Genomic DNA, 25,191 nt, shown 5'->3' on the forward strand with positions numbered 1-25,191 from the left:
CCTCCCCGAGGGCCTTTCCCAGGATGCGCGTTGGGCCCGGCCTTTGTGGAGCCCGCTCTGCGGAGCGGCCCGAGCGGTGCCGCCGGGCAGGGAGCGCTTTGTCTGGGGCCTCTGGAGCTGCTGTGGCTCCTCCCGAACCCCGAAGAGGCTTCGGGGTGGCCGGTGGGGGGGCGCTGGGTCGGGACGGTGAAACGCTGCTCGGGGTCGGTGGGGAGCGCCTGTAACGTGAAGCGGCAGCCCCGGGAGCGATCAAACTGACCGGAGAGGCGGCCCGGGAGGCTGGCAGTTATTGCGAAAGGGCTGTCGGTGTGTGTAAGGCCTGAGTCAGTGCTAGGAACTATTAGAGTGGATGGTAGAAGTGCTTTTGTCTGTGAGTGTGTAATAAGGTAAATTAAGTGATAGATCATTATTAGTTTCCATATATATAGAGACTAATAAATATGGAAATGCCTGGTGGTTGTACTTAAGACAATTGCACTCCCTGTAAATAGAGAGCTTATTTTGCTAGCAAAAACAGCAATCTTCATCTGAAGTAGAGTAGGTAACCTCAGCATCAAAATGTGTGTCTCACCTAGCACTCTAAGCCTTTTGTTCTCAAAGCTGGAAGTTTCAGCATTATCTCCTGGAAAACTCCAAATGTTTGCTGATAAGCAGAGCTGTTGTGGTCTGTACGAGGTTCTTATATGTAAACTGAGAACACATGACAGAATGCAGTCCCCTCCCAGCTGTAAGCAAGCTGTTCTTTGTTTGTCACTTGCCAGCATGGAACCTTCAAAGCTTCCAGTACTTGTCGCTGGCTGGCCAGCTCTGTCCTGTGCCTAACAGCCTGTGTATCCATGTGCGTGTTGGGTTTGAGGAAGTGGAGATTCTGTTTTTTAGGGGAATGGTATATAAGTAGCTGTGCCAGTGTTTGTGTGTCTGTGACTTAAAGGCTGTGGTGGTACCAGTGGTGTGTGAACAGTAGCTGCAGCCTGGCTATGGTTCCAGTAGAACCAGGCTGCTGGAGTCAGTGTACCCTGCTCTCTCAGGAGCTGAATTTGAGGTTAAAGTGGGTGGAGTAATTTGAATATTCCTTGTTAAATAATCAAGGCCTCGTTGCTGTACTTACTCAGGAAGAACAAGTATACTTTTCTTTCCCCCTCTCCCTTGTGACTCCCAACAGCTGACTGAACACATGACTTGCCCTCCATGCACTAATGAGTGGACCCACCATGCCTGCCTGGCCTGAGCCCTCAGAAGTAAAGCAGCTCTAATACTGATAACTTTCAAGCCCTGCCTTGTTTGTTTGTTTGGGGTGTGTTTGTTTTGGATTTTTTCTTTACTCTTTGTGCTGTTATGTTAATACCCTGTGTCTGGTGTAGAAAAGCTGTTATGGGGCTAATCTGACCCCTCCATAAGGGAGACTTCTGAAATCTCATAGCAGTTTCTTGCTCTCCCAACCTGTAGTGTGAAGTATAACTGATAAGATGGAAGGGAGTTGCTGTGTTTAATGTTCTTCTTTCCTGTGGTGTCCTGCAGTGGTCCCTGTGCTCAAACTCAAATATCCTGATAACAGCTCAGCATGGAATCACAGAATATTCCGAGCTGGAAGGGGCACACAAGGATCACAGATGTTCACGCTAAAAGTTCAGTTCCTGGCCCTGTACAGGACACTCCCACATGTGCCTGAGAGTGCTCAAGTGCTCTTGAGCTCTGGCAGGCTTGGGGCCATGGCCACTTCCCTGGGGAGCCTGTTCCAGTGCTCAGCCACCCTTTGGGTGAAGAACTTTTTCTCTGTATCCAGCCTAAACCTGCTTGACAAAGCTTCATGCTGTTTCCTTGATCCTGTCACTGGTCACCAGAGTGAGGAGATGGGGAACAGGGCACCCTGAGTTGTACCTTCAGGGTGACAAGTTAAGAATTTAAATAACTGTGTTGCAGAGTCTGCAGTACAGGCATCCTGCCCCCCCTGTTGAAGGCAGGGAATCCAACTCTTTGAGTAGCACAGACATGTTAGAGCATTGATAAATCCTCAGCTGAAAGTGTAAAATGCTCTGCTCTGAAGTGACCTGGGAAAGATATGACTTTGCTTAGTTTGCTGATCAAAATGAAAGCTTGTGAGCAGGAGGGTTACCAGATTTATTTTCTGCAGCACCCTCTTCAAGCTCATGTTTTATGATACTTGTGTTGGAAGGTTGCGAGAATTACCTGTTGGAGCAAATCCCTGGCAAAGCTTGTCCTTGAGGAAACATTACAATTACCATCAAACCATCTGTGCAAAACTATAAATAGCTCTGTCTCTAACATGTATGGGATTTTGGTCTGACTTCTGTGTGAAAATGAGACTACTTTATGCAGAACTTAACATTTGGCTGTGCTTGGTTAGAGTGTGCTTTTAAATGCTGCATTGTGAGAGAAAGTTTGCAGGTACCTGGGTCAAGAATAAGGGCTGCAATAGGGCACTGAAACTGGTGGATGATGTGGGCTCACAGGTACTTATTGTTGCATGTCCCTGCCTTCAGAATACAGCAGTTTTGTTAGTAACTGAAGTAAATTGAACCTTTGTGAAATGAGTGCAGGGCCCTCACCTTGCATGGTGCCAGTGTTTCCTTATGTCATCTGGGCTTCTCCTTGGCTGTGACCTGACCTGCTCTGAGGTCCCTGTTACTGGGCCCTGGTGGACCTAAGATTCCCTTGCAGGGCTTTAGAATAATTTGCTTTAGAATAAAATGCTGCCTCTACAGAAGAGAGTCCAGCTAAGACCTTACCTAAGTGCTGAGCTTGGTTGGGCACTAGCATGTGCTGCTTGTCTGGCAGCAGTCTTGCACCCTTCAGATGCTGAACTACTTCATTCTTGCACAGCATTGTCTTGATAATTGCAATTTAATTGCCTCATGAGTTAGGGTTGAGTTGGCTTCCCTCTGCAGCTTCCTAAAATGATCTTTTGTAGTTGCTGTGTAACAGTCTGCCTTCAGATATAGCTGTGACCAGAGATGGTGAGGATAAAAGTGTCTCTCTCTGCAGCATCAATCCAAACATGAGCTGTGCATCTCAAAACTGAATTAGATATAGATAATTAATTGAATGACAGTACAATACACCATGCTTATTTGTTCAGTGAGGAGCTCGATTAAAGGTCCCATTTCTCTTTAAATGCACCTTGAATAAAGCTCACAAATGAGCGTCCAAGGTCAGGAGTGCCCACGTGCTGCCCAGAAATAGCAGGCGCTGAAGGGATCCCCGTGTGTCACTCGTTCCCCTCTGGCTCCCGGTGTGCTTGTTGCTTTTGCTCTGTGCTGGTGGGGATGGGAGGGATGCAGCTCTGAGCCCAGCGTGCTGCTTGCTGCATTTTGTGCTGGCAGATCTGCCCTGGTGATGTCATCGCTGTTGCGAGGCTGCTCCTGCTCCTCCTCCCCGTGCCAGCAACCAGCGCTGGCTGTGGGGGAAGCTTTGTCAACGCTGCTGCTGCTCCCTCATGGCAGTGACCCTGGGAAGGGAAGCAGGCTCGTCAAGGCCACCCAAGTGTGTTGATTTGCAGCTTATCTCCAGTAGCCTTGACTTCTCTTGCCAGGAAACCTGTTATTGAGGCCACAGCTGTCTTCACAGGGCAGTGAAGCTTCAGGACAGGGTGCACTGCCTTTGAGATGGGATTGAAGTGTAAACCTGTGGCACAGATTTCTCTCTGTATGATTTAAAGGCACTTGATACAGTGAGTGATTTGCTCTTTCTTCTGCATAACCACTTAAAATGAAAATGTAAGGTGACTAATTGTGTCTAACTGTACTTGCACGAGTTTTAAGCAGAAATTGTTAAATGAAATTAAATGTAAATTAAAAAGCCCAGTGTTCTTTTGAGTCTGTCCTATATACTGTCACTTTGGTCATTTGAGAGATGAGGTGGACAAAAGTGGAGGCCAGTAACTGGAGCTGCCTTCAGAGCCAGCCTGCCTGGAGTACCTGGACCTTGGTTACTGGGCTGCCAGTTTATCTAACATGTCTGTGCTGAGCCCTTGAACTCTTTCCAGCTGGAAGCAGAATCCTCTTCAAAGTAACCTGTCTGGTGCTTGTCTCCCTCAAGTGGGCTGAGTCACTCGGCTCCCAGACATGGATAATGATATCTGGAGTCCAAACTGGCACAGTGGTGGCATTGTCCCGAGCATGAGCAGTGAGAGGGTTTTAGCTGAGACATGCCTGGACCTGAACCTTTTCCCTTGCCTAACAAGATGCCATTTGCCCACAGAGTTCTCTTAACCTCTCCATGCAAGTGAGGTTTTCATTGGACCTTTGTGGAGCTTCATCAAGAGAATAGGTGAAGTGGTGAAGTCTTGATGCAGGATCTGTGCGAGAGGTATGAGGGTATGAAGTATGAGTGTGAACCTGAATATCCACAATACAAAATTCCTTGTTAGTCACTGACTCAGCTGTCATGGCAAGCTACCTGTTGCACTCCCACCCTGGTACTGAAATACTCGTCCTTCCTGCTCTGCAAACCACATTAGCATAGTATTGAGTGTGTGGAGGATCAAGAGTTCTGCTCACAGATCAAGGTGTAGTTCTTAGATTACAACCTGTCCCTAGAGAAAGCTTCCTCTCTAGAAGACTCATTACTGCCAACAGGACCTCCTGGAAGGAGGAGTAATGCTTTTGCCATTAGTGTTGGTCTGCTTCTTCCCTACATCTGCTCATAGCATCTCTCATCAGTATCTTCTCTATCAAGCTTCTACTCCTGTAGGAAACACAATATTCACTCTCAGATCTGAGTATCAGGTGTAAGTTGCAGCCTCTGGCAGACCTCCTAAGGGCTGTCATTTGACTTGGTCAAAGTCTCCCTTCAGTCTCTTCTTTCCTGCCCAGCCTCTAGGAACTCTGGCAGCCAGGGGTGGATAAACAAGGCTTGTTTACCACTGACAAGGTCTAAGATCTGTGTTTTGCTTACCACTGCAAAAGTTATCTGTGTTTCTGAAACTGAAAGCAGGAATCTGTGAAAACTTAAACCGTAGTCAAAACTAGAATTAATCTGTGCGCTTTAAAAATACTGTTAGATATGGTAAAAATCTAACAACTCAACTGTTTGTCAGTGGCCTGGCTAACTTAGAATATTTGGAATTGGACAGCCTTATCTTCTGGACACATAGATTAAAAAAGCCCAGCTGCCTCTGACTGTGTTTGTTTTCTAGAAAGCAATAAGGGAGTTGTCACTCAGGGTAGGGCCTGATGTGAGAACTGTGCTGGGCTCTTGATATTTGTGTCAGGGCTACTGAAACTGTTGGCTGGCTCCACTAGCTGGGTGCTGTGTGCCCAAAGACCAGCAAACACCACTGTATAAACTGGGCTGGGTGAGCACTGTGGCTGTGTTCCAGTTAGCCCAAGGTTTTTTTTGCAGATTGGAAAGCTGTCCACCAGGGAGGGCTGGTGGTGGAGGCACCATGGAAGCTGTGCTGGTGTAGCTGCAGCGCTGTGCGTGGGCAAGGCCCTTAGTCAAGACACATGGCTTGTTGCCTGGTGTCTCCCAGCAGCCAGCTATGTGCTCAACTCTCCTCCCACATCCTGAGATTGTCTCCCCCAGGGCAGAATAGGGGAAGTTAAGCTTGCTCTGATAAAGGGGGAGGGGTGTTAAAGCAAGCATGCCTTGTAACAGCTTTATCCTTGGGGGAAATCTGCTGGGAACTACCTGAAATCCTAGGGATTTAATAGGGGAACTGCCTCTTACTGGAAGGTAGGGGCATAGCAACACTGATTCTTGACATGGTTTGAGCTTCCAAGAGAAGGTAGATGATCTTGGGACACTTGCTTTTGCTCTGTTAGGGTATGTGTGCCCAATCCTGAGAGGATATTTTGTCGTGTAAGGGCCATTTAGCTGCTGGAGGAATCAGTGGACTAAAACTTCATGACTGGAAACATCCAGCTTTCAGTGAAGTTTCTGGGTTTGGCTTTCTTCTTAAGATGTCTTCCTATAAGCAGAAGACTTCTGCTTCAGCAGCCCTGGCTCGATTTCTGGGAATCCTGGTCTTGTTATTGTGTAGCATTGGCTTCAAAGGGATCTTTGTGGCCTCTTCTCCTGCCACAGCTGCAGTCTCCCATACTGCTACTCTCTGTGGAGATGATGGGAATCATCCTCACGTTGTTGAGGAGCAAGTGATCCACCCAGGGTGGCTGCCCAGCATGGCTTCATCCCTGGGGACGTTTTCTTCAGTCTCTTCCTTCCATTGCTTTGGCTCAGTGTCATTGTCACCTGGAAGGTCCTGCATGTGCTCCTGTGATCTTAGGCTCAGCAGCAGCCTGGATGCTGTACTGTTCCCACAGACAGCAATAAATGTCCTCCAGACCTTTCCCCCTGCTCCTAAGCACACTGTTGGTCTGCTTGGACATGGACAAACATATGCTGTGGTACTGTAAGCAAATGTGTTTTCATGCTTGTTCTGCTCCCACTTGCAAACCATGTAGTCAGATCAGCATGATGCCTCCTCATGAGAAGGTGGCTGTTGTGATGTCTAAACCAGCAGAAATCAGAGATCAGTTTTTGGCGTTAGGGGTGGGGTCTTGTCCTGTGTAGTTTGGACTTTCCTAGGGTAGAGTCACAATTAATTATGGCAGCTTTACAGTCAAAAACTTTTTTAGATCCACAGCTAGTATTTAAACTTTGTGCAGCATAGACCAACTCTCATCTGGAGAAATGCCAGGAGGTGTAACAGGCCTGAATCAGTGAGGCTTGGGCTGAAGAGCTTGGCTTTGAGAACTTGGGCTTTGAGCCTAACTGATCCTATGCATCAGTGCCTCTCAGGAATGCAGTGCTCTCCAAATCTCAGCCCTGAGGGAGCCACAGCTGAGCTGAGACCTCAGGCAGGGCAGGCCCCTTGTCTTGTGCAAGTCGTGCAGTGTCAGTGCAGACATGGCTCCTACCATGGCATTGCTTCTGCCTTCCCTGTGCTGTCTGCACTCTGGCAGGCTGGATGTTGGCATGTCTCCTTCTGGTGAGCTCCGAGTCCTTGCCCACAAAGGGATGTGTGATGGAGCCTTCAGCTGAGCATTGAGGGGATGTCTGAGGCAAACTAAAACCTTACCACCACTGACAGGAGTGTCTAACCCAGCCCTGGCTCTGGAGCATCCTTGATCACACCAGGAATCTGTTATGCTCAAAACTGTTCCAAAGTTTGTTTCCCAGCTGGATTTTCTGCCTGTTTGTCCAGCTGCATGTTGCCCCACCATTCTCTTCCTTTAGCACTGAACTGTCTTCAGAGCGTGTTACCCATGAACAGGACCCAGCAGAGTGTTTGTGCAGGCCTGGTGTCAGCTCCCTCTGGGAGCTTCTTCAGACCATGTCATTTGGCTTTTAGCACTGTGTCACACTTATTTGGTGCCTGTGCTGAAGCAGACAGTGAACAGAACTTGAAGCCATGTGGCTGAGCTGCTGTTGCTGGTTCCTAAGCTTCGCTCAGTTCTAGAGCAGCTAGAGGCTGCAACTCTGCCCTCAAAAGGAGGTGGAAACTTATTGCAGACAGATGTGGTCTAAAAAGCTAATTCCTCTGGGATACTGAACCGTGTTCTCAGATTCAGTTTTGATCTGAGCCATGTCAGTGTGCTAGCAGGTATCTAAAGCTCCAGGCTGTTCTTCAGGAAGGTGAAGCTTTTGGCATGGGACTCAGATGGGGGTGGGATGTACTGGACAGTGTATTTACATCTGACAGCTTGCAATATAATGTTCTACACAAGGTATCAAAAATTAAGTTGTAGCTGAGGCTTTCAGCTCCATGAACAGAGGTAGTTTCTGCCTCACAGGGCTGTCTGGGAAAGGTACCAGCTGGACAGAAGCCTGCTCTTGGTGGAGCAGCTCAGCTGCCTGCTGAGCTGCTCCTCTTGAGGAGGGAATGAGGAGCTGTGCTTGAGCTCTTGGCTGGGTACCAGCAGGAGGGAATATATTGGTTAGAGCAGCAACATAAACGTGTTGGGAAGAAGGAGGTGGAAATCAGTTTTTAGATGCTACTGTGGAACAGCAGCTAGAGTGTACCCTTCAGTGAAGCTGTCACAAGAATATCTTGCCAGGTGCTTTTGGTGTGGGCTCTGCTTGAACTGACTGCTGCTCCATGGTGCATCTGAGGCCTGAAGGCACCTCTGATTGTATGGACTGTAGAGCCCATTGCCTCAAAAACAACCTATTTACAGGGAGCAGTTCTTGCAAGTTGTCAGCCCAAATTACGAGATGTTCCTGGTTTCCTTTTTAGACACAGCACGTGTCCCCATGAAATGTGAGGCTTTTCTCTATGGTATTTTCCAGTGAGCTGGGGAAGCTGAGCTCCTGATGGTCCTGTCATGGGGGTGGGAGAGTGCTGTCCTGCCTGTGCAGCCTTTGTCAGTGCAAGACTCAGCCTGCTGTCATAACTCCCTGTGCCTCTGCAGTAGTGCTCCCTGTGGGGATGCTGGATACATGTTCCACCTGTAGAGCACCTGGGTTTGGTAAGGAAAATGTGCAGGCTCTCTAGCAGTCAAAAACATCAAAGGCAGCCATATTCCTAGTTTCTTCCTTGAAGGCAGCTTGGCATCTCTGAAGCCACGTTGATATGAAATTAATAGCCCCTGCTGATTGTCTCCTGACTACTGCTGTGCTTTTGCCCAGCTGAAAAGACAGGACTTGTTGTGTCACTCTTGGGAAATGCAAGTGACGTGTTTAATGTTGGTCTCAGGTTTGTGTTGAACTGTTCAGGCAGTCATTTGTAGCTTTGTGTTGGTTGATGCCTTGTTAGCAAGATCTGTCTGACCAGCCAGTGGGGACCAAGCTGCTGTTAAATTGTAACTGGTAAAGCTTCTTCTGCCCTATCTGGGGCTCTGCTGCAGGTGGGGTTTGAGGCTTCAGTACAAAGGGTGTCTGAACTGCTTGGACACTCTGCAAACAGGAACTGTGACTCTGGTCAATGAGTGGCAATAATAGGCTATGGCTTTCCTCAGGATGAATCCTTGCTTTTTCAGAGGGTTAGGGTTAGTAGCTGAAAAATTGGAGCAAATTCATGTATCTGAATGATGTAAACTGTGTAAGGTTTAGCTAAAGCATGGCAAGGTGCACTGTGACCATGGGGCAGGTGGTCTGTGCCAGGCTGTTTGGTGTTCTTGGGCCTCTAAAAACAGGATAAACATTCAGTGACCATCTCATTTCAGTGGCTGAACATATAAGCAGACATAAGGCCTTGAGATGCCAAACGTGCTAGGGAACTTGATACTTTGGAGAGGGAACTGGTTCAGTCTGACTGAGCTGGTCCTGAATAATATTTCTAGCTTCAGTTTCCTTGAAGAAATGCTGAACCCAGGGAGGGAGGAGGGAGGGAATAAAAATAGCTCTCTGTAGTACAGAGACATCCATGCAAGAGAACAGTGAGTAGAGGTGCTGTTTCTGTGTCAGAAGTGCACTTGGCTGCATTTTGAGACACTCTTCAGGACAGAAGGTTCTTCCAGAGCACGAGGGTAGCTCTTGTCTGGTCACTGTGGTGAGCATGCTGCTGTGTGTGGTGGCCCCTAATGGACACCTGATCTGTCCACATCAGCTTGTTCATGGTTGGGTGTTTTTGCTAAAGGTCCTGTGGTATAGCAGGAAAGTGGAAGCTCTGCTTATCAGCCATGGCACCCAGAACAGAGCTGCAGGGCTTCAGGTTCAAATACACCTTTTTGTGGGATGCCTGCTGGGACAGGGAGCAAAACTAGGCATCCATAATTCTGAGTTTAGCTGTGCTCATTGCCTGCTGCCCTGCCACTTTGTGCCTGGTTGGTGTGGTGTTAAATATCCCTGGCAGAGGACACAAGGCAAGATGTGCTGTCCAGCATCCTCACTTCATCACTGAGCTGGTTGCTGAGAGGCTGCAGGTGGCAGGCTGATAGCTGCAGTAACAGGGAGCTCCTGGGCAAACATTTCATCCTCTATAGAAATGTTAGGATTGTATTCCAGCTGTTCAATAGCAAAGCTGAAACAGTCAAGACTGCTCAAAACTGCTATGGGTATGCTGCTGCTTAGGGAGCCTTGTCTTCCAAGGAGGTGAGATTCCCCTAGGGCTGGATGCTCTCACACTGAAACTGTCCATGAGCCATTTAGAATATTCCTTTTGCAAGGCCTGCTTCTGTTAAAGCATAGCTGATCTGAGGTCTGGTGAGCCATCAATGCAAACTGCTTCTGTTCCTGCTTGTACCAACCCAATTAATATTAAAATGCCTACATTGTGACTTGACACGTGAACATCTCTAAGGAATTTGTAACCCTCCATTTCTGCTTTGAGTTAAAGCAGCTGTCTTAATATAGCAAGGGAAAGGACAGTTGTAATGTGCTCTGAAGCAACAAGGGAAACCTAATTAGACTTGGCATAGGCTTTATTTGCTCTTGCATCTGAGCTGTAGAGCTATGAAGCTTCATAGGATGGGTTTTGACTTTTCCTTTCAGATTAGCTGAACCAGTGATGCTTGCAGCAATTTTCCCTTGCTAGTGCTGCAGGTGTTAAAGGTATAACACTATTGTGGGACAGAGTGTGCTATACCAGCTTCATTTCTTGAGGGTCAGCATATCATTAATGGCTTGTTTGCTTAGAGGATAGGCATTAAAAATGGAGTGGAAGGTTTCCTCTCCTGTATTAGAGACAGCTGTGTCATTTCTTTGGCACTGTTAAGCCAGGAGGAGGAATGATTGTGGTGATCAGCCCTTGGCTGATGAGGCGTGTCTGGTGGCTCCTGAGCAGGGTGTGCTGCTCCAGGCTGTGTTCTGAGCAGTCATGCAGATGACCTCGCTCCAAAAGATTTCATGTAGTGTGAAACAGAGCTGAGTCTTGGATCAAATCTTAACAAACAAGTTTTTCTTCATGATACCTCTGAAAAAGGAAGTGTTTGTTCAGAAGTGCTGCTGGGACTGGACAGAAGCCCCATGTGAGCTCTCACACTGCCATCTGAAGGGTGTGTGCCTCAGCAGGCTGCTGCTCTGGAGTCATTGTGTCAAATACCATAAGGCAAGACAAGCTGCATTCTATGGGGCAAAATACTCTTAGTGCTGAGTCAGTGGGACCCCAGCCTATCTCAGCTCAACCATTCTCTACAGGACCTGAGGATGTTTCCTTGTTGTACTGGGCAAGGAATAACCCTGAAGTGTAGGTCAGTTTATACCTGCAATAGAAGATTGTTAAAGAGGGCTTGGCCCATCAGCTGACCAGGGTTACTTCAGGGCAGCATCACCCAAGGCTGGTAGAGCAGGGGTGTGGGACTGGGCAGTGTCCATGCTGCTCCTGGCAGGGCTGCAGCTCCTCACTGTCCCATGGCCCACACTAAGTACAAAGCTGCAGCAGCTCTTCCTGTGCTGTGGCTCACATCCTTTGCATCACCTGGGATGGAAGCTGAGTGTCTCACCTGCCTGGTGTTGATGGGGCAGGGACAGCCCTTCACCCTGCTGGGTAACCTGTCAGCTATGACAAGAAGGCAGTGGCAGCTCTGACTCAGCCTGACTTCCTATGTCTGCAGGTGGCTGCTTAGCTGAGTTACTGCTAAGGTAATGAATCCTGACAGAGCAGTTTTCCCTCCCCTCAGAGTGGAACTTCAGGCTATGTTGAACTTGGGAGATAAGCATGCAGTGTGATTTAGTGTTGCAATTTAGGGCTCTGCAAATCCCTCCTAAGCAGGAGAACTAATGCCAGCTTGTCCAAAGCTGCTTCGAATACCAGGAGGCAGTGAGCTACAGCAGCAAGTGATATTGGAAATACTCTGAGGAAAATAGAAGCAGTTCCCAGAAGCATGCTGGGTTCTGGCACAGCCACTTCTGGGTGAGTTGTTTTCCTCTGTCCTGAGGAAATCAGGTGACTTGCACTGGGCCTGAACCTTTGCAGATGTTTTTCATGACAGTTCAGTATACACAGCTGTCTTCAGGCCGTTTTAAAGCTCTCTTCACTTGCTTCTTGCTCCATCTGGGCTGTTTGTGCTGCACAAGTCTCTGGCTTGACTGGCAGAAGTGTCACTTGTTATGTGCTTTGTGAACACAGGAGGTGCAGGCTTGAAGGAGCCTCTGTGCTCTGCTCTGCCCATGGCTGTAGGGGAGACAGGCAGTGGTGTGAGCATCTGGGCAGGAGCAGAAGCAGAGCTCAGTGTTGGTGCTGGTGACAACTTTCAGCTGGCTCTGTCTGGGTGAGCATAGCTGGGCTGTCAGCTGGATCAGGGGACAATGCAGCCCACTGGAAAAGAGAGGTGCTGACACTTGGAGAAACTGTCCTCCTCCACATGCTCTCTGGCATCTGCTAGCACCCATCTAAGGGTGGCATCAGCCCTGTGGGTGACCTCTCACTGCTGCTCACTGCACAGCCCCTGGCTCTTATCTCCTCAGCACTGAGTCCTGTTTAGGTGTATCTCAAGGATCTCATGAGGTTATATAGGAAAAAAACCCAGAAGGGCCAAAGCCCAACTAGAACTTAATCTGACTACTGCTGTAAAAGCGAATAAAATGTGTAAAGAGTGTTTTTGTACATTAGTAACAAATGAGAGCTAAGAGGCATCCCCATCCTTTATCACTATGTTTCCCTCCACATCTGATAAAGAGGAAGAGGCCTGCTACATGACTTAGACACTCAAGACTCAGTGCCTTTGTGAGTGGGTGCTGAGGGAGCTGCTGGAAGTGCTCCCTGAGCCCCTTTCAGTCCAGCAGTCGTGGCTCCCTGGGGAGGTCCCAGTGCACTGGAAGTTAGCAAGTGAAATGTCCATCTACAAGAAGGGTCAGAATCAGGAGGAGGATCTGTGGAAGGCCTGTTAGTGTGACCCTGGTGCCAGAGAAGGTTATGGAGCAGATATCTTGAATGCCACCATGCAACATGTACAGGGCATGGGTGATCCTAGAGGCCTTTCCCAACTTAAACAACCCTGTGACTGTGAGGTGGGTGTAGTCCAAAGAGGTGTAGCTGTAGGTGCATCACTGCAGTGGTGCAGGGATGCTCCTTCAGCTTCTGCAGCATCCACTGGCTAAAGCTCTTCATGTCTTCTAACCCTCAAAGCTTGAGATCTTTTGCATCTGGACTGCATGTAGTGAGTGGCTTTTACAGCTTGAAGCCTCCTGTAGTAGTGGGGTGAAATGGGTGTAGTTATCTAGCACTAAAGGCTATTGTGTATCCCAGGAAGCACATAAGGATCAAGCTGCTTGAAGACATAAATCCCTGTTGTAGAAGCAAAGGCCTCCTGAGCTGTGAAAATCAGGAATAGCTCCTGAAGAGTAGGAGTTGTGTGCTGTAATGAATGTGGTATAGCAGGATGGGAATTTTAGGGTAGGCAAGTCCATACATAAGGGCTTAATACCAAGGCCTGTTGTCAAGGATCTTTGGGGTCAAGCAGCTCAGCTGTAGCCATCCTGTGGCTCCTCTTGCTGTACTGAACCTGCAGGGCTCCCTCAGGAAAGCCAAGTCCTTGTGTTGTGGAGCAGGTCAGTACCAAACAGGGTCTGTGATCTGATCCAGCACATAAGAGTGGCCCACCCCCTCCCCAGAGGTGTGGAGCAGGGCCTTAGGGTAGGGAGGGTGTGCTCAGCCACTGGACAGACCCTGTACCTGCTCTCACCATGCTGAAGAATATCCAGGAGTGTATTCAGGCCTGCTGCAGCTGATGAACTTGTAGCTGCCTCACTGGTCTGAGGAGACCTGGGAGCAGATGAGTGTGGAACTCTGAAGCTCAGCTCTCTTTTTAGTTGGATGCACCATTAGTGGCCAGTTTAGAGCCTCCTGCCTATGAGGTTTTGACAAACAAGTCATCATCTGATGGAGTAGATGGCCATCAGTGGGCTGAATGGTGATGTTTGTCACTGTAACCTTATTACCCCAAAGCTGAGGTGGCAGTAGTCAGCTTCCTGTGCCCTCAGAGAAGCCACAGTCTGGCAGCAGTTTGCTTTGCAATTCAGCTGCCCTGTGTGGCTGTTGCAGCTGTTTCAACCACAGCATGTCCTTGGTATTTGGTTCTTTCACAAAACACAGCTGCTGGAGAAAGCTTCCACTTCTCCAAGTTCATGATGGAGGAAATGCTTTTCTTTTTTTTTTCCTAATTTTTTGCAGGGAAACTACTGAACAGCACAGAAAAAAGCTTGAGTGTGGTATTAGCCACATGCCTGCTTACCCCTCATTTTGTGGCATGTGTAAGAATTATTAGCCTGTGTTGGGAGCTGGTATGATTTACTGCACTGCCTCAAGTCCAGGGAGATGGCCTGGGCTAGTCTGTCTACCAAATGGCCTGGAAATGGGATCCAGAAGGGCCTTGGTACAGTAAGTGACAAGTGCTCAGCTCATCTGATATTAAATTGCCACTGCTGGTGTGGCATGGCCCAGCCTGTGCAGTGGGCAGACACCTGGGCAGAGCTGGGTGCAGCCTTGAACTGGAGTCTGGTTTCAGGAGTGCTGGGCCCTGCCTGTCCCTGGCTCCTTGCTGGGGGTCAGGTTTCCAGCCTCCAAACTTGCTGCTTGCTTTCTTGAGGAATGACATACTAATGGTTTGTGATGGGATTGTTCTTCCTTTCTAGTGTGAAAGATGACTTCTAGGAAGAAAGTGTTACTGAAAGTCATCATCCTTGGAGACTCTGGGTAAGTGGAAGAGCCTTTAAGATGTTAATCTGTATCTGGCTAGAGCAGTGCTCTTGACTAGTGGGAGCCTGGATGCACTGTAAGAAATGAGCAGTGCTGGGAGGAGAGATTTTACAGCCAATGACAGCTGTGCTACCTCAGGTCTAAGAACTCTTCACTGCCCTCTGTCTTGAATGTGTCCCTGCAGTATCTTGAGGTCCTGCCACAATATTAAATGGGGAAAATGTGGTGGGCAGGCCACTGGAGTAGCAGAGTGGAATAACCTTCTGCAAGGAGGACATGTGCTGTTGGAATGAGTGTTTCATAAAAAAAAAAAAAAAAAAGCCCCAAAACCACTAGTAAGCATTCTTAGGTGACTTCCTAAAACTCTGTCAGAGACATAGTCTGTACTGAGCCATCTGCTGTGCTCCTCTGGGCTGGCTGGGGCACTCCCCTTGGAGTGAAAGGCTTTGCTCTGTGCTCCCAGCAAGGAGCTGCTCTGCTGTCACATTGCTGGCTGTGCAGGCTGTAACCTGATTCCCATGACATAAGGTTTATTTATACTGCTGTCCCCAGCAAGCTGTTATTCAGGGAGTGTTTCTCAGCCACACAGAGAGCATGTGAGCCTCTAAGCTTGCTCTCTGGGGAGGATCTCCACCTCTGGGTGCCTAGCAGATGTGTTTGTGAGCTGTTGCTATCTGAGATTGTCTGGTTTCCACCTCCTCCTTCTGCAGAGGCTGAAGATTGCTGTTTATGATGGGTTTCTCTGAAGCACTTCATCTTCTAAAATTGCCTTCATGGTCATAAATTGATGTCTGTTCCTTAGCAAGGGTCAGATTAGTGATGGGGAGGTGAGGTTTCTCAGGATGTAATCCTTTGTATCCTTGGGTAGGCAATGCTCTTACTCAGCTGGTGCCTCAGCATCTCTTGGTGTGCAAGGCCCTGCTAGCAGAGGTGGGGGCTTTTTCCCTGGTTGAAAAGCCAGGAGGTTTTGGGCAGTGAAGGGCACTGGAATGTTCTCTTCAGGGTGGTCAGCTCAAACACTGTTGTAGAAACAGCCTACCAAGTCTGTCTTTTTTGTGTTCCTGTGCAGGGTGGGAAAGACATCGCTCATGAACCAGTATGTGAACAAGAAATTCAGTAACCAGTACAAGGCTACAATAGGTGCAGACTTCCTGACAAAAGAGGTGATGGTGGATGACAGGCTAGTGACAATGCAGGTAAGGAGGGACTCTGCTGCAAGGGCTGCCATCACCCCACTTGTGTGGAAGGAAGCATCTGCTCTGGGGTAGGGATCAGTGTCCTGGGCGTGAGTCTTGTTTGCACTGAACTTCTGTTAGACATAAGTGCTTCTGGGCTGCTCTACAAATTTTTGCATGGGCTGAACACGGGAATGCAAAGATTAATCTGGGTTTAGTTAACAGCAGTGTTGCTAGGCCCTGTTTAAAAAACTGGATTTGGTACTGTCAGTAAACTAGGTCTTGTTACAAAGATTCACTTCCCTAGTGTTCAAGAACTGGAAAGGACTCCCTAGGTCAACCATTTGTGTCACCCCAAGTCCTATGGGTGCAGTGTTAACCTGCCAGCCTGCTTATGTCTCTGGTATCTGCAGCATTCATCTCTCCATGGTGAAACTGACTGCAAGGCAGCAAAAGCTGCAGCCCTCAGAGGGGTGTTTGAACTCTGCTGCTATCCAGGTGCATCCAAGCACTGCAGACAGGTCACCTGCTGACCCTAATACCCAAGTCCTGCTTGTCCAGGACAAGGATATGTCCCTGGCTGAGGCTGAACACAAAAAGGGTCAACTATCTTTAGAAGGTGTTTCTGGCTCCTGATGCTTAGTGCCTACAGAAATCCCCAAGCCTGCAGGTGCTGCTATCTGCCCAGCTGGGGACTATATATGCCTGGTGGGGAGTTTTGGAATGAATGCCCTAATTGCAGACTGACTGTGTCAGAGTAGAACTGGCTTATCTGCCTTGTCTTTTGCTCCAGATATGGGATACAGCAGGCCAAGAACGATTTCAGTCTCTGGGAGTTGCCTTCTACAGGGGAGCAGATTGCTGTGTGCTGGTGTTCGATGTCACGGCTCCCAACACGTTCAAAACCCTAGACAGCTGGAGGGATGAATTCCTCATTCAGGCCAGTCCAAGGGATCCTGAGAATTTTCCTTTTGTTGTGCTGGGAAACAAGATTGACCTAGAAAACAGACAAGTGAGTACTGGGGCTTACTAACCTCCTCTTAAGACGCTGCTGGAATGGGAGACCTTGGGGAAACTCAGGAGGGTTACCTGAGAAAGGGGAGTGGGAGGTGCCTGAGAGTGGCTCAGATGTTGTCTGCCACCGGAGAAGGGTTTCTCCTGCCTGGAGAGGTCAGGCCCCTGTGCCCAGCGTGCTCCTGCCCACTGGTGGAAGGATTGCAGCAGCTTCCTGGGGAGGGAGGTGCAAGGAGAGGAGCTGCTCCTCCTCCCCCAGATGTGCTGAGCAGCTCCTGTGGGAGCAAACCAGTGCTCTGTGGTCTCATTGCCCTGGGGCAGGGTCCTCCTTGTCCTGGGGCTGGGTCTGTCAGGTGATGGGAAGTGGTCTCCTGTGTTGTGTTTCAAGGCTATGGCTTTGATGAGGTCAGAGCTGCTCAGGTTGGATATGAGGGATCTCTGGCCTTGCCCTGAAAATAAAACCCCTCCCTGCATAGCAGTGATGCTGTTCTCTGTCCACCCAGGTCACCACAAAACGGGCACAAGCCTGGTGCTACAGTAAAAACAACATCCCCTACTTTGAAACCAGTGCCAAGGAGGCCATTAACGTGGAACAAGCTTTCCAGACGATTGCACGAAATGCACTTAAACAGGTAGGGAGGGGCCAGTGTGCAGCCCTGCCCCAGTGCTGGGGCTCACCCCCACCTTGCCCAGATCCCTGCATGCTGGGAGCTGTGTGCAGAGCATTAACTCCTCCTCCTCTCCCACTAGGAAACCGAAGTGGAACTTTACAATGAATTCCCCGAACCCATCAAACTAGACAAGACTGACCGAGCGAAGGCTTCTGCAGAGAGCTGCAGCTGCTGAGGGGAGTGGGAGGGGTTGAGCACAGTCCTTCACAAACAAATATCACACTTAGGCCTTCAAACACACAGCCCCTCTTCTGTGTTTAAAATGAAATTACAAAAAAAAAAAAAAATTGCATCTCCAGCTGCCAAAATCCACCCATCTCTCATGAGCATCTGAGTCCTGCACTTCAGAGCTCAGGTCCCCACACCATCCACATCACACTTCATGGTAACAGACCTTTCTCTTAGTTTAAAATGGAAACTGTTATGTATGTTTGGAACTGAATCTAATTCCAGGTGTCCAATGGAGAGAAACTGTTTACAGGTAATCTGTGTAACAAGTTACATACATTTTTAACTGTCTCGTGTTTTCCCCTGTGAAGGCTGCAATTGGAAAGGCTGATTACCCATAGTTCATTGCAAGCTCAGCACTCAGACTAGGTTGAGTTTTGTATGTATCTCTGTTAATGCTTGTTACTTTTAACTAATCAGATCTTTTTACAGTATCCATGTATTATGTAATGCTTCTTTAGGAAAAATCTTATAGTACATGTTAATATATGCAACCAATTAAAAATGTATAAATTAGTGTAAAATTCCTGAATTACATGTTCAAGTACTGAAACACAGGTTGTGTAGAAAGTGAGGAGGACACTTGTGACCTGCGGCGTGCTAGCAACACAGAGTCCAGATAGAGGCAGTATTCTGTACAGTAGAGATGAACTATGTAAGCCTTCTTGTTTTGAGGCCAAAAAGGCTTCATCTTCTGGAAAAATCTGTCTGGCTTCCTTGTATCTAAATTCTCAGATTTGCATAACAGCATTGATATGCACACTGGATTATTGGATTTAAAATTAAATACAGCTATGAAATGACCTCATTTGTTCACCTCCCCTACTGCTTAACTCCTGACATCCTGGAGCGAGCATGAGGAGCCAGAGCTGAGGTGTGCCTGTGGCTCTTTGTGCTGTGGAAGGAGCTCCCACCTGGGCTGTGGTAGCTGTTTCTTGATGAATGACCTGGACTATGAATCTTCCCTTTCTTCTTACTGACTGCTAATCTGGATTTTTGGTATGGAAAAACTTGGCAATCTAGTCCCTTTCCTCTCTTCCTTTCTTCCTGGTATTTGTTCTTGCATTTGTAGCTTGCTTAAATGGAGCCCTTCTACCTGTTTTCCAGAGGTCTACATTCTAGTACGTAGGCTGAGCTCTTATGTAAAGAAACAAACATGATGCCAATAAACTTAACAAGAACAAACCTTCTTGTTTACTCCTGTTTCTGGCTCTTTTTTTCCTCCACTAACATGCTTTCTTTCCTCTGTCTAGTCACCATTCCAGGAAGCCAGTGCCTGCTAACTGAAGGACATTTGTGCTCCTTCCTTACTATAAAGTTTGTGCCTTCCAGTTTGGTTTTTGAGAGGAGTGAGCCAGCCCTGCTTGCTTGGCTGGGGCACTGCTAGAGAGTTACCCCTCTGCTTCTCTGCAATCTGCTTGCAGGGCAGGAATGATGCTGGATCAGATCCCTCAGGGAGCACAGCCCTGTTCTGGGTGTGTGTCCTGGACAGCCTCTGTGTTTTGGGACAGGCTGTTAAAGCTTTTGCTGCCCTCCCCTTGCAGGGGTTTTGTGAGCAGAGCAGGCTCAGCCCTTCCTGCTCCCCAGCAGGGCTGGCCTGGGCTTCCTTGGAGTGGGTTGAGGGCCTTTCTGTGCTCCAGCCTAGTCAAATAAAGCTTTTAATTTCTAAATGCTGGCTGTGACCCTCTGCTTGCACTCAGCAAGGCTGAGCTGACAACTGTACCCAGAGGAAGATGGAAAACAGAGTTTAGTGAAATGAGGGCAGTTATTTCAAGAGCTTTCTAACAGTTTTTGTGCTCCATATCCTATTTTATAGTGCTGTCCTATCATACTTCTCTCACTTGACTTGGCTTTTGCTGTCCATATCAATCTCAAATAACTGCACTAGCAACGTGTCCTGCTGGGACCACTTTTCTGTCTGTGCTTTTTGAAAGACTTGGACCTTCTGCTCATCTTCATTTAAAGTGTTGCTCTGCACTTGTTTTCTGTGGACACAGCTGGAATGTGGAGAAAGCCAGGCTGGGGGAGGGGGAACAATAACCCTGAAGTTCTTGGGGAAAGGAGATGCTCTGAACTTTGCAGCCCTCTGCCTGGTTTGGGTGGTGGGGCTGAGGCAGCCAGGGCTGTGGCTGAGCCCTCAAGGGACCTTATGTTTAATGTCTTTCCAGTCAGATAAACTGGCAATAACCCAAGGCAGAGTGCTCCAGATGAGGTGGGACAGCTGTGGCGCTCCTTGCCACAGGATGTTATGGATGCTTAAGGGGAGGATTCCATTTGCCACCTACATATCAGTGTTTTTACAGGTGGGAATACACACAAGTGTACAGAATCCAGTACAGAAGGCAAGCAGCATGGGAACTGCTGTCCTGCTGTTACACTCAGGGCTGGTGGTGTCACAGATGGGGACTGGTGTTCTGCATGAATCGCTGTCATCACTGTGGTCTGGAGAAACCAGCTGGGCTGACTATTGCTGCAGGCAACACACACACTTAAAGCCACCCCCTGCACCCTTGGAGTGTCATGGCTTTTACTTTTGTGATGGCCTCTGTTGCTGCTGCAGTGACAGTGTAAAAATGCATGTAAAAACCCACCCTGACAGTGGGTGCAAGGGTGACTCGGTGCTGGGTGCATCCCAGAGGAAACCCTGCCCTGGTGCATGGAGGCAGCTGAGCTCAGGCGTGGTTTTCCTCTTTGCCCAAGTCCTGGGAGAGCAGAAGGAAGAGACCCAAAGGAGGAGCCTGGCTGGACGAGAGGAGGGAAAAGCCTCAGCCGGCTCAGGACAGAAGTGGGTGAAGCTGAGGAGGCGGCGGCAGGGCGGGTGGGCAGAGCAGGCAGGTGCGGCTGCTGCTCCCGCAGGGCTGGCACGGCTCGGAAGGCAGCTGTGCTGTGTGATATGCACACATGAAAGCTGGGGAATCACACAAACACATCTGTGCTGAGGGGCTGCGGGGGGCAGCCGTGCCAAAGGGATTCCAGGCCGACCGCCGGCGCTGGAGCTGCGGAGCCCGGGGCGGGAGCGCTCCCGCACGCCTTGGCCGCGGCTCCTGCCGGGCACGGGGCTGGAGCTGCCCGGAGCCCCAGCAGGAGCCTCCTGCCAGCCCAGGGCCTGCAGCTCATCCACCACAGCGGGCTCGGTGCCAGCCCCGGCCCTGCACAGCTGCAGCCCCAAACGGCGGCACCGCCCCAGCCCCAGGTGTGCACAGGGACCCGGGGCCCGCAGGGAAATGTGCGACACAAACACACACACGGGCTCGGGGTTCTGCAGGGACACCAAAGGAAATGTGTGACACAAACACACACACGGGCTCGGGGTTCTGCAGGGACACCAAAGGAAATGTGTGACACAAACACACACACGGGCTCGGGGTTCTGCAGGGACACCAAAGGAAATGGGAGATACAAACACACACACGGGCTCGGGGTGCTGCAGGGACACCAAAGGAAATGTGTGACACAAACACACACACGGGCTCGGGGTGCTGCAGGGACACCAAAGGAAATGTGTGACACAAACACACACACGGGCTCGGGGTGCTGCAGGGACACCAAAGGAAATGTGTGACACAAACACACACACGGGCTCGGGGTGCTGCAGGGACACCAAAGGAAATGTGTGATACAAACACACACACGGGCTCGGGGTTCTACAGATGCACCAAAGGAAATGTGTGACACAAACACACACACGGGCTCGGGGTTCTACAGATGCACCAAAGGAAATGTGTGACACAAACACACAAACGGGGTCGGGGTTCTACAGGGACACCAAAGGGCTTTAGCTGTTTGCACACCCAAACAGTTACACCGGCAGGAATGTGTGTGTGAAAAACGCTAATCACTTGTTTTTAAAATTTTATAAGGTTAATAGTAATAAAATGGTTATAAAAATAGTAATACAATTAGAGTAATAATAATTTGGACAAATTGAATTAGGACAATATGAGACAATAGAGACAAAGAGTTACGGACGTCCAGGTACCTTTTCTGGGCAGCACGAGCCTGAAATAGGACACATGTTAACAGAGGATTAACCCTTAAAAAGAATATCCTGTTGCACATTCATACACTTCATACATGATGCATAAATTCCATTCAAACACAGGATTCTGTCTGGTCATGGTCAACTTCTTCCTTTGAATCCTAACAGCGCCTTCGAGGCGGGAAGAAGTTCATTTCTTCTGATAAGAGGGCAATAAATTTTCTTTCTCTGAAAGATTCAGGTGTCCTGTGGCTGCTATCTTGCTGTGAGTCCTTTCTTTAAAAAAAAGTATCCTACATAGCATCATTTCTATTTTAAGATTTTTATAACCTAAAACTATATCTAACACACTACTTAAGAGAATTAGTACAGCATTACTTTCTAACAACACATATTCATTTTAATATTTGTGAAATGCCAATCATAAAATACGCATTTTTCACAGTGTGTATGTATTTATTTACCAGGACACATCTTTTGGAGAGCAAAACCACAGGGGAAGCAGGAGAGCACAAAGAAGCACAGGCACAGAGTTGTGTGAGTGTGAATTACACAGGCAAATCTCCAAAGGCCCAGAGACAGAATGAGTCATTACAGGTTTCTATTTGAGACACGTGTGGTTGCAGCCTTACCCATGTAAACACATGTAGAATAAAACATCTTTTCCTTCATATACATATATATATATATATATGTATATATATATATACTCAGAAAAGGACAAAAAATTGTCTCAAACATAGATCTGGCTACACCCATATATACTTTATTCATATATTTATATATTTATATAAGAAAATTGAAATATTAATTAAATAGATATGCACATATACAAAGGTGTGTATGTCTGTGTGTTAGTTACTGCCCCCACACATGGAGAGACAGAGATGATCACACACATTCAGACACATTTTAAATGATTTTATGCTTGTATTTTTATGGGTGTGGGTTTTTTCTCTTTGTCTACATGCAGAGATTTTTCTTACTATTTATACACTTCTCTGTGTCTATTTTGTATATATATAAATATTTTTATATATTTGCATATTATTTCTTTATTACTGTCTGGTCTTTATATAAAAGGGTCATTTACATGCAGCTCTGTATGTGTAGTTTAGCTATTTTTATATTTCTTTGAGAAAGAGAGGAGGGGGAGGGAGACAGAGAAAGAAAATGAAAGGAAATACAGACATATAAATAAACATCTAATTAAATTGGATGTAGAGACGGATATGGGAACATTTGTGTGTGAGTTGGGAGGGGGAATGACTGGCTCCCTTGTGCTTGCTCCATATACACATGCATGCAGGCAGAGAATATATGCCCAGATCAATACATGCACACACACACTGCTTATGCATCCCAGATATTACATATGGGGGCAGAAGGGAGGTGGGAGACACCACAGCTTCTCACACACACACACACACACACACACAGATACCCCACATGCATTTTTACAGGGGGAGGGATGTGATGGGAGTATTTATAACCATGCTCTGTGTAGGTCTTTCTTTCCTTCTTGGGGGAAAAAAATGGGAAGAACATTAGCAAACAGACACAAACTAATTCTTATATATGTAACAATCAGTTACATATATAAGAATTAGTTACATTTTAAAGTAAATGTTTAAATAAAATGTGTGTGGCTGGAGACATAGGGAATGCTCTGTGTGTGTGGGTAATGCATGTGTGCTTCATATTTGTACACATACACATAGGTGTGTGTGTGTGCAGCAAGAGAAAGACTGAGCAGCTCACAATTTCACTCTATGTATATTAACAATTTCACATATATGTGTATGTGCATGCAGGGAGAGAAAAGGGCATTGTGTATTTTTAAGGATACAGTGTGTGGGTGTGAATATCTCTAATTATATATATATATATATATATATATATAAATATGTAATAATATACAGAATTATGTATTGATATATATGTGGATATATAGCAAAAGAGATTGTGTCTTAGTATGAGCAATCTTGGTGAATATCCATATCCACATCCATGCAGAGAGAGGTGAATGAACAGGTTACTCGGCCCTCCATATATAGTATATGTGCATATATGTGTGTGTATATTTATAGAAAGGGAAAAGTGTGTGTGTGAGAACAACTCTCTCTCTGTAGATGCATATATACCTATGTGTGCATGTATAAATAAATAAATATATTTCAGGTGAACTTGTATGCAAAGAGCTCTCATCCCTTTCTAAACACAGATCTATGTAGGCACATGGAGTGAGAGAATTATGCACATTTGTGAACAGCTCACAGGTTCTTGCTCTATAAAAATACATGAGTGTGCACAGTGCTTTCTCCTGTTATATGTGTATATATGCCTATATAAAGAGAATTATCTGTGTGAAGTTTATATATATATACACAAATATATGTATGTATATAGTCTGTTACAAAAAAAGGGCATTTCATGGGTGAGAACGTATGCAGAGAATATATATCAGAAAGTGTTGTATGCGAAAACAGTTCTCAGTGTGTGTGTATATATGCACATCTACAAATATATAGCCTATATAATATAGAAATATACTTTATAAATACCATACCTGCTAGATCATCCCCCTAGTATCTAAGTATATATGTATATATATATATGTATATATATGGAGTGTGTGCACGTGTGTGAAGCAAGAAAGTTGTGTAATTGTATGGAAGAACAGCTGTCTCTCTATAGATACAGGTATATAAATATGTATATCTGTGTGCAGGAAGAGAGGAAGAGAACTGTGAGTGTTAACAGCCCTTTAAGTACCATACAGAGTGAGAACTGTGCATGAAATCTGTATAATATGTATTTATGCATCTATATGCTCATATATAAGGCAAGAGAGTCCTGTGTGTGAGAATGGCTCTCGCTAGCTCTGCTCATGTGTGTACATACGGAGAGAGAATATATCACCATATGTACATAGATATGCATATATTGATGTATCCCAGAGAGTTTATATGGAGGGGGTGCAAAGAGATGGAGAGTCATGGAAACTGTGTTTGTGTGTATGGATTGCTCACTCATTTTGTTATTTATATATGTCTAAATCTACAGATATGGCAAAAGAGACAATATGTGTGAACAGAGACTATTGTTAGTGTGAACTATTCACACAGACTATTGCTGAGTGAAGATCTTTGTGTGTGTGTGCATTTATTTATATATAACAAGAGAGTTGTGTGTGTGCTGGCTCCCAAATTATACATGTATAATGTATATTGTATGTATAAATATGTAGAGAATTATGTGAGAAAACAGGCTCTCTCTACATATAGAAGTACATATATTTATTTATTTATATATAAAAACATATATAACATATAATATATATAACATATATATTTGTTACAGCTTTCTTACAGATTTTTTATATACATATATATAATGTTGCAGCTTTCTCCCTAAATAGTATATGTATACCCATGTATTGAGCAAATTATGTGTGTGAACAGCTCTCCCCTAACTCTCTATGTTCTCTTAGAATTATGTGTTAACAGCTGTGTCTATAAGGGGGTGTGTGTGTGTGTGTGTGTATATATATATATATATATATATATATATATATATATATGCATT

At 46.8% G+C, this 25,191-nt stretch overlaps 1 protein-coding gene across 1 annotated transcript; it reads left to right on the top strand.

The window, feature by feature from the left end:
- The first annotated feature begins 14,430 nt into the window (after positions 1-14,430).
- RAB7A (RAB7A, member RAS oncogene family) lies at positions 14,431-18,809 on the top strand. The gene is made up of 5 exons (XM_054280873.1): positions 14,431-14,533; positions 15,606-15,732; positions 16,505-16,723; positions 17,229-17,357; positions 17,476-18,809. Exons 1-5 carry the CDS (start codon positions 14,481-14,483, stop codon positions 17,569-17,571), a joined length of 624 nt encoding a protein of 207 aa, XP_054136848.1. The 5' UTR covers positions 14,431-14,480; the 3' UTR covers positions 17,572-18,809.
- Positions 18,810-25,191: the final 6,382 nt, after the last annotated feature.

This window comes from Melozone crissalis, unplaced genomic scaffold (assembly GCF_028551555.1).
Source record: "Melozone crissalis strain CALT ecotype California unplaced genomic scaffold, PUWL_Pcris_2 ptg000029l_1, whole genome shotgun sequence".
In the NCBI taxonomy this organism is placed as follows: Eukaryota; Metazoa; Chordata; class Aves; order Passeriformes; family Passerellidae; genus Melozone; species Melozone crissalis.

Coding starts and splice junctions, on each gene's coding strand:
- RAB7A (XM_054280873.1), top strand. CDS start 14,481: ATGACTTCTAGGAAGAAAGTGTTACTGAAAGTCATCATCCTTGGAGAC. Junction 15,733..16,504: donor ACAGGCTAGTGACAATGCAG/GTAAGGAGGGAC, acceptor CTTTTGCTCCAG/ATATGGGATACAGCAGGCCA. Junction 16,724..17,228: donor TTGACCTAGAAAACAGACAA/GTGAGTACTGGG, acceptor CTGTCCACCCAG/GTCACCACAAAACGGGCACA.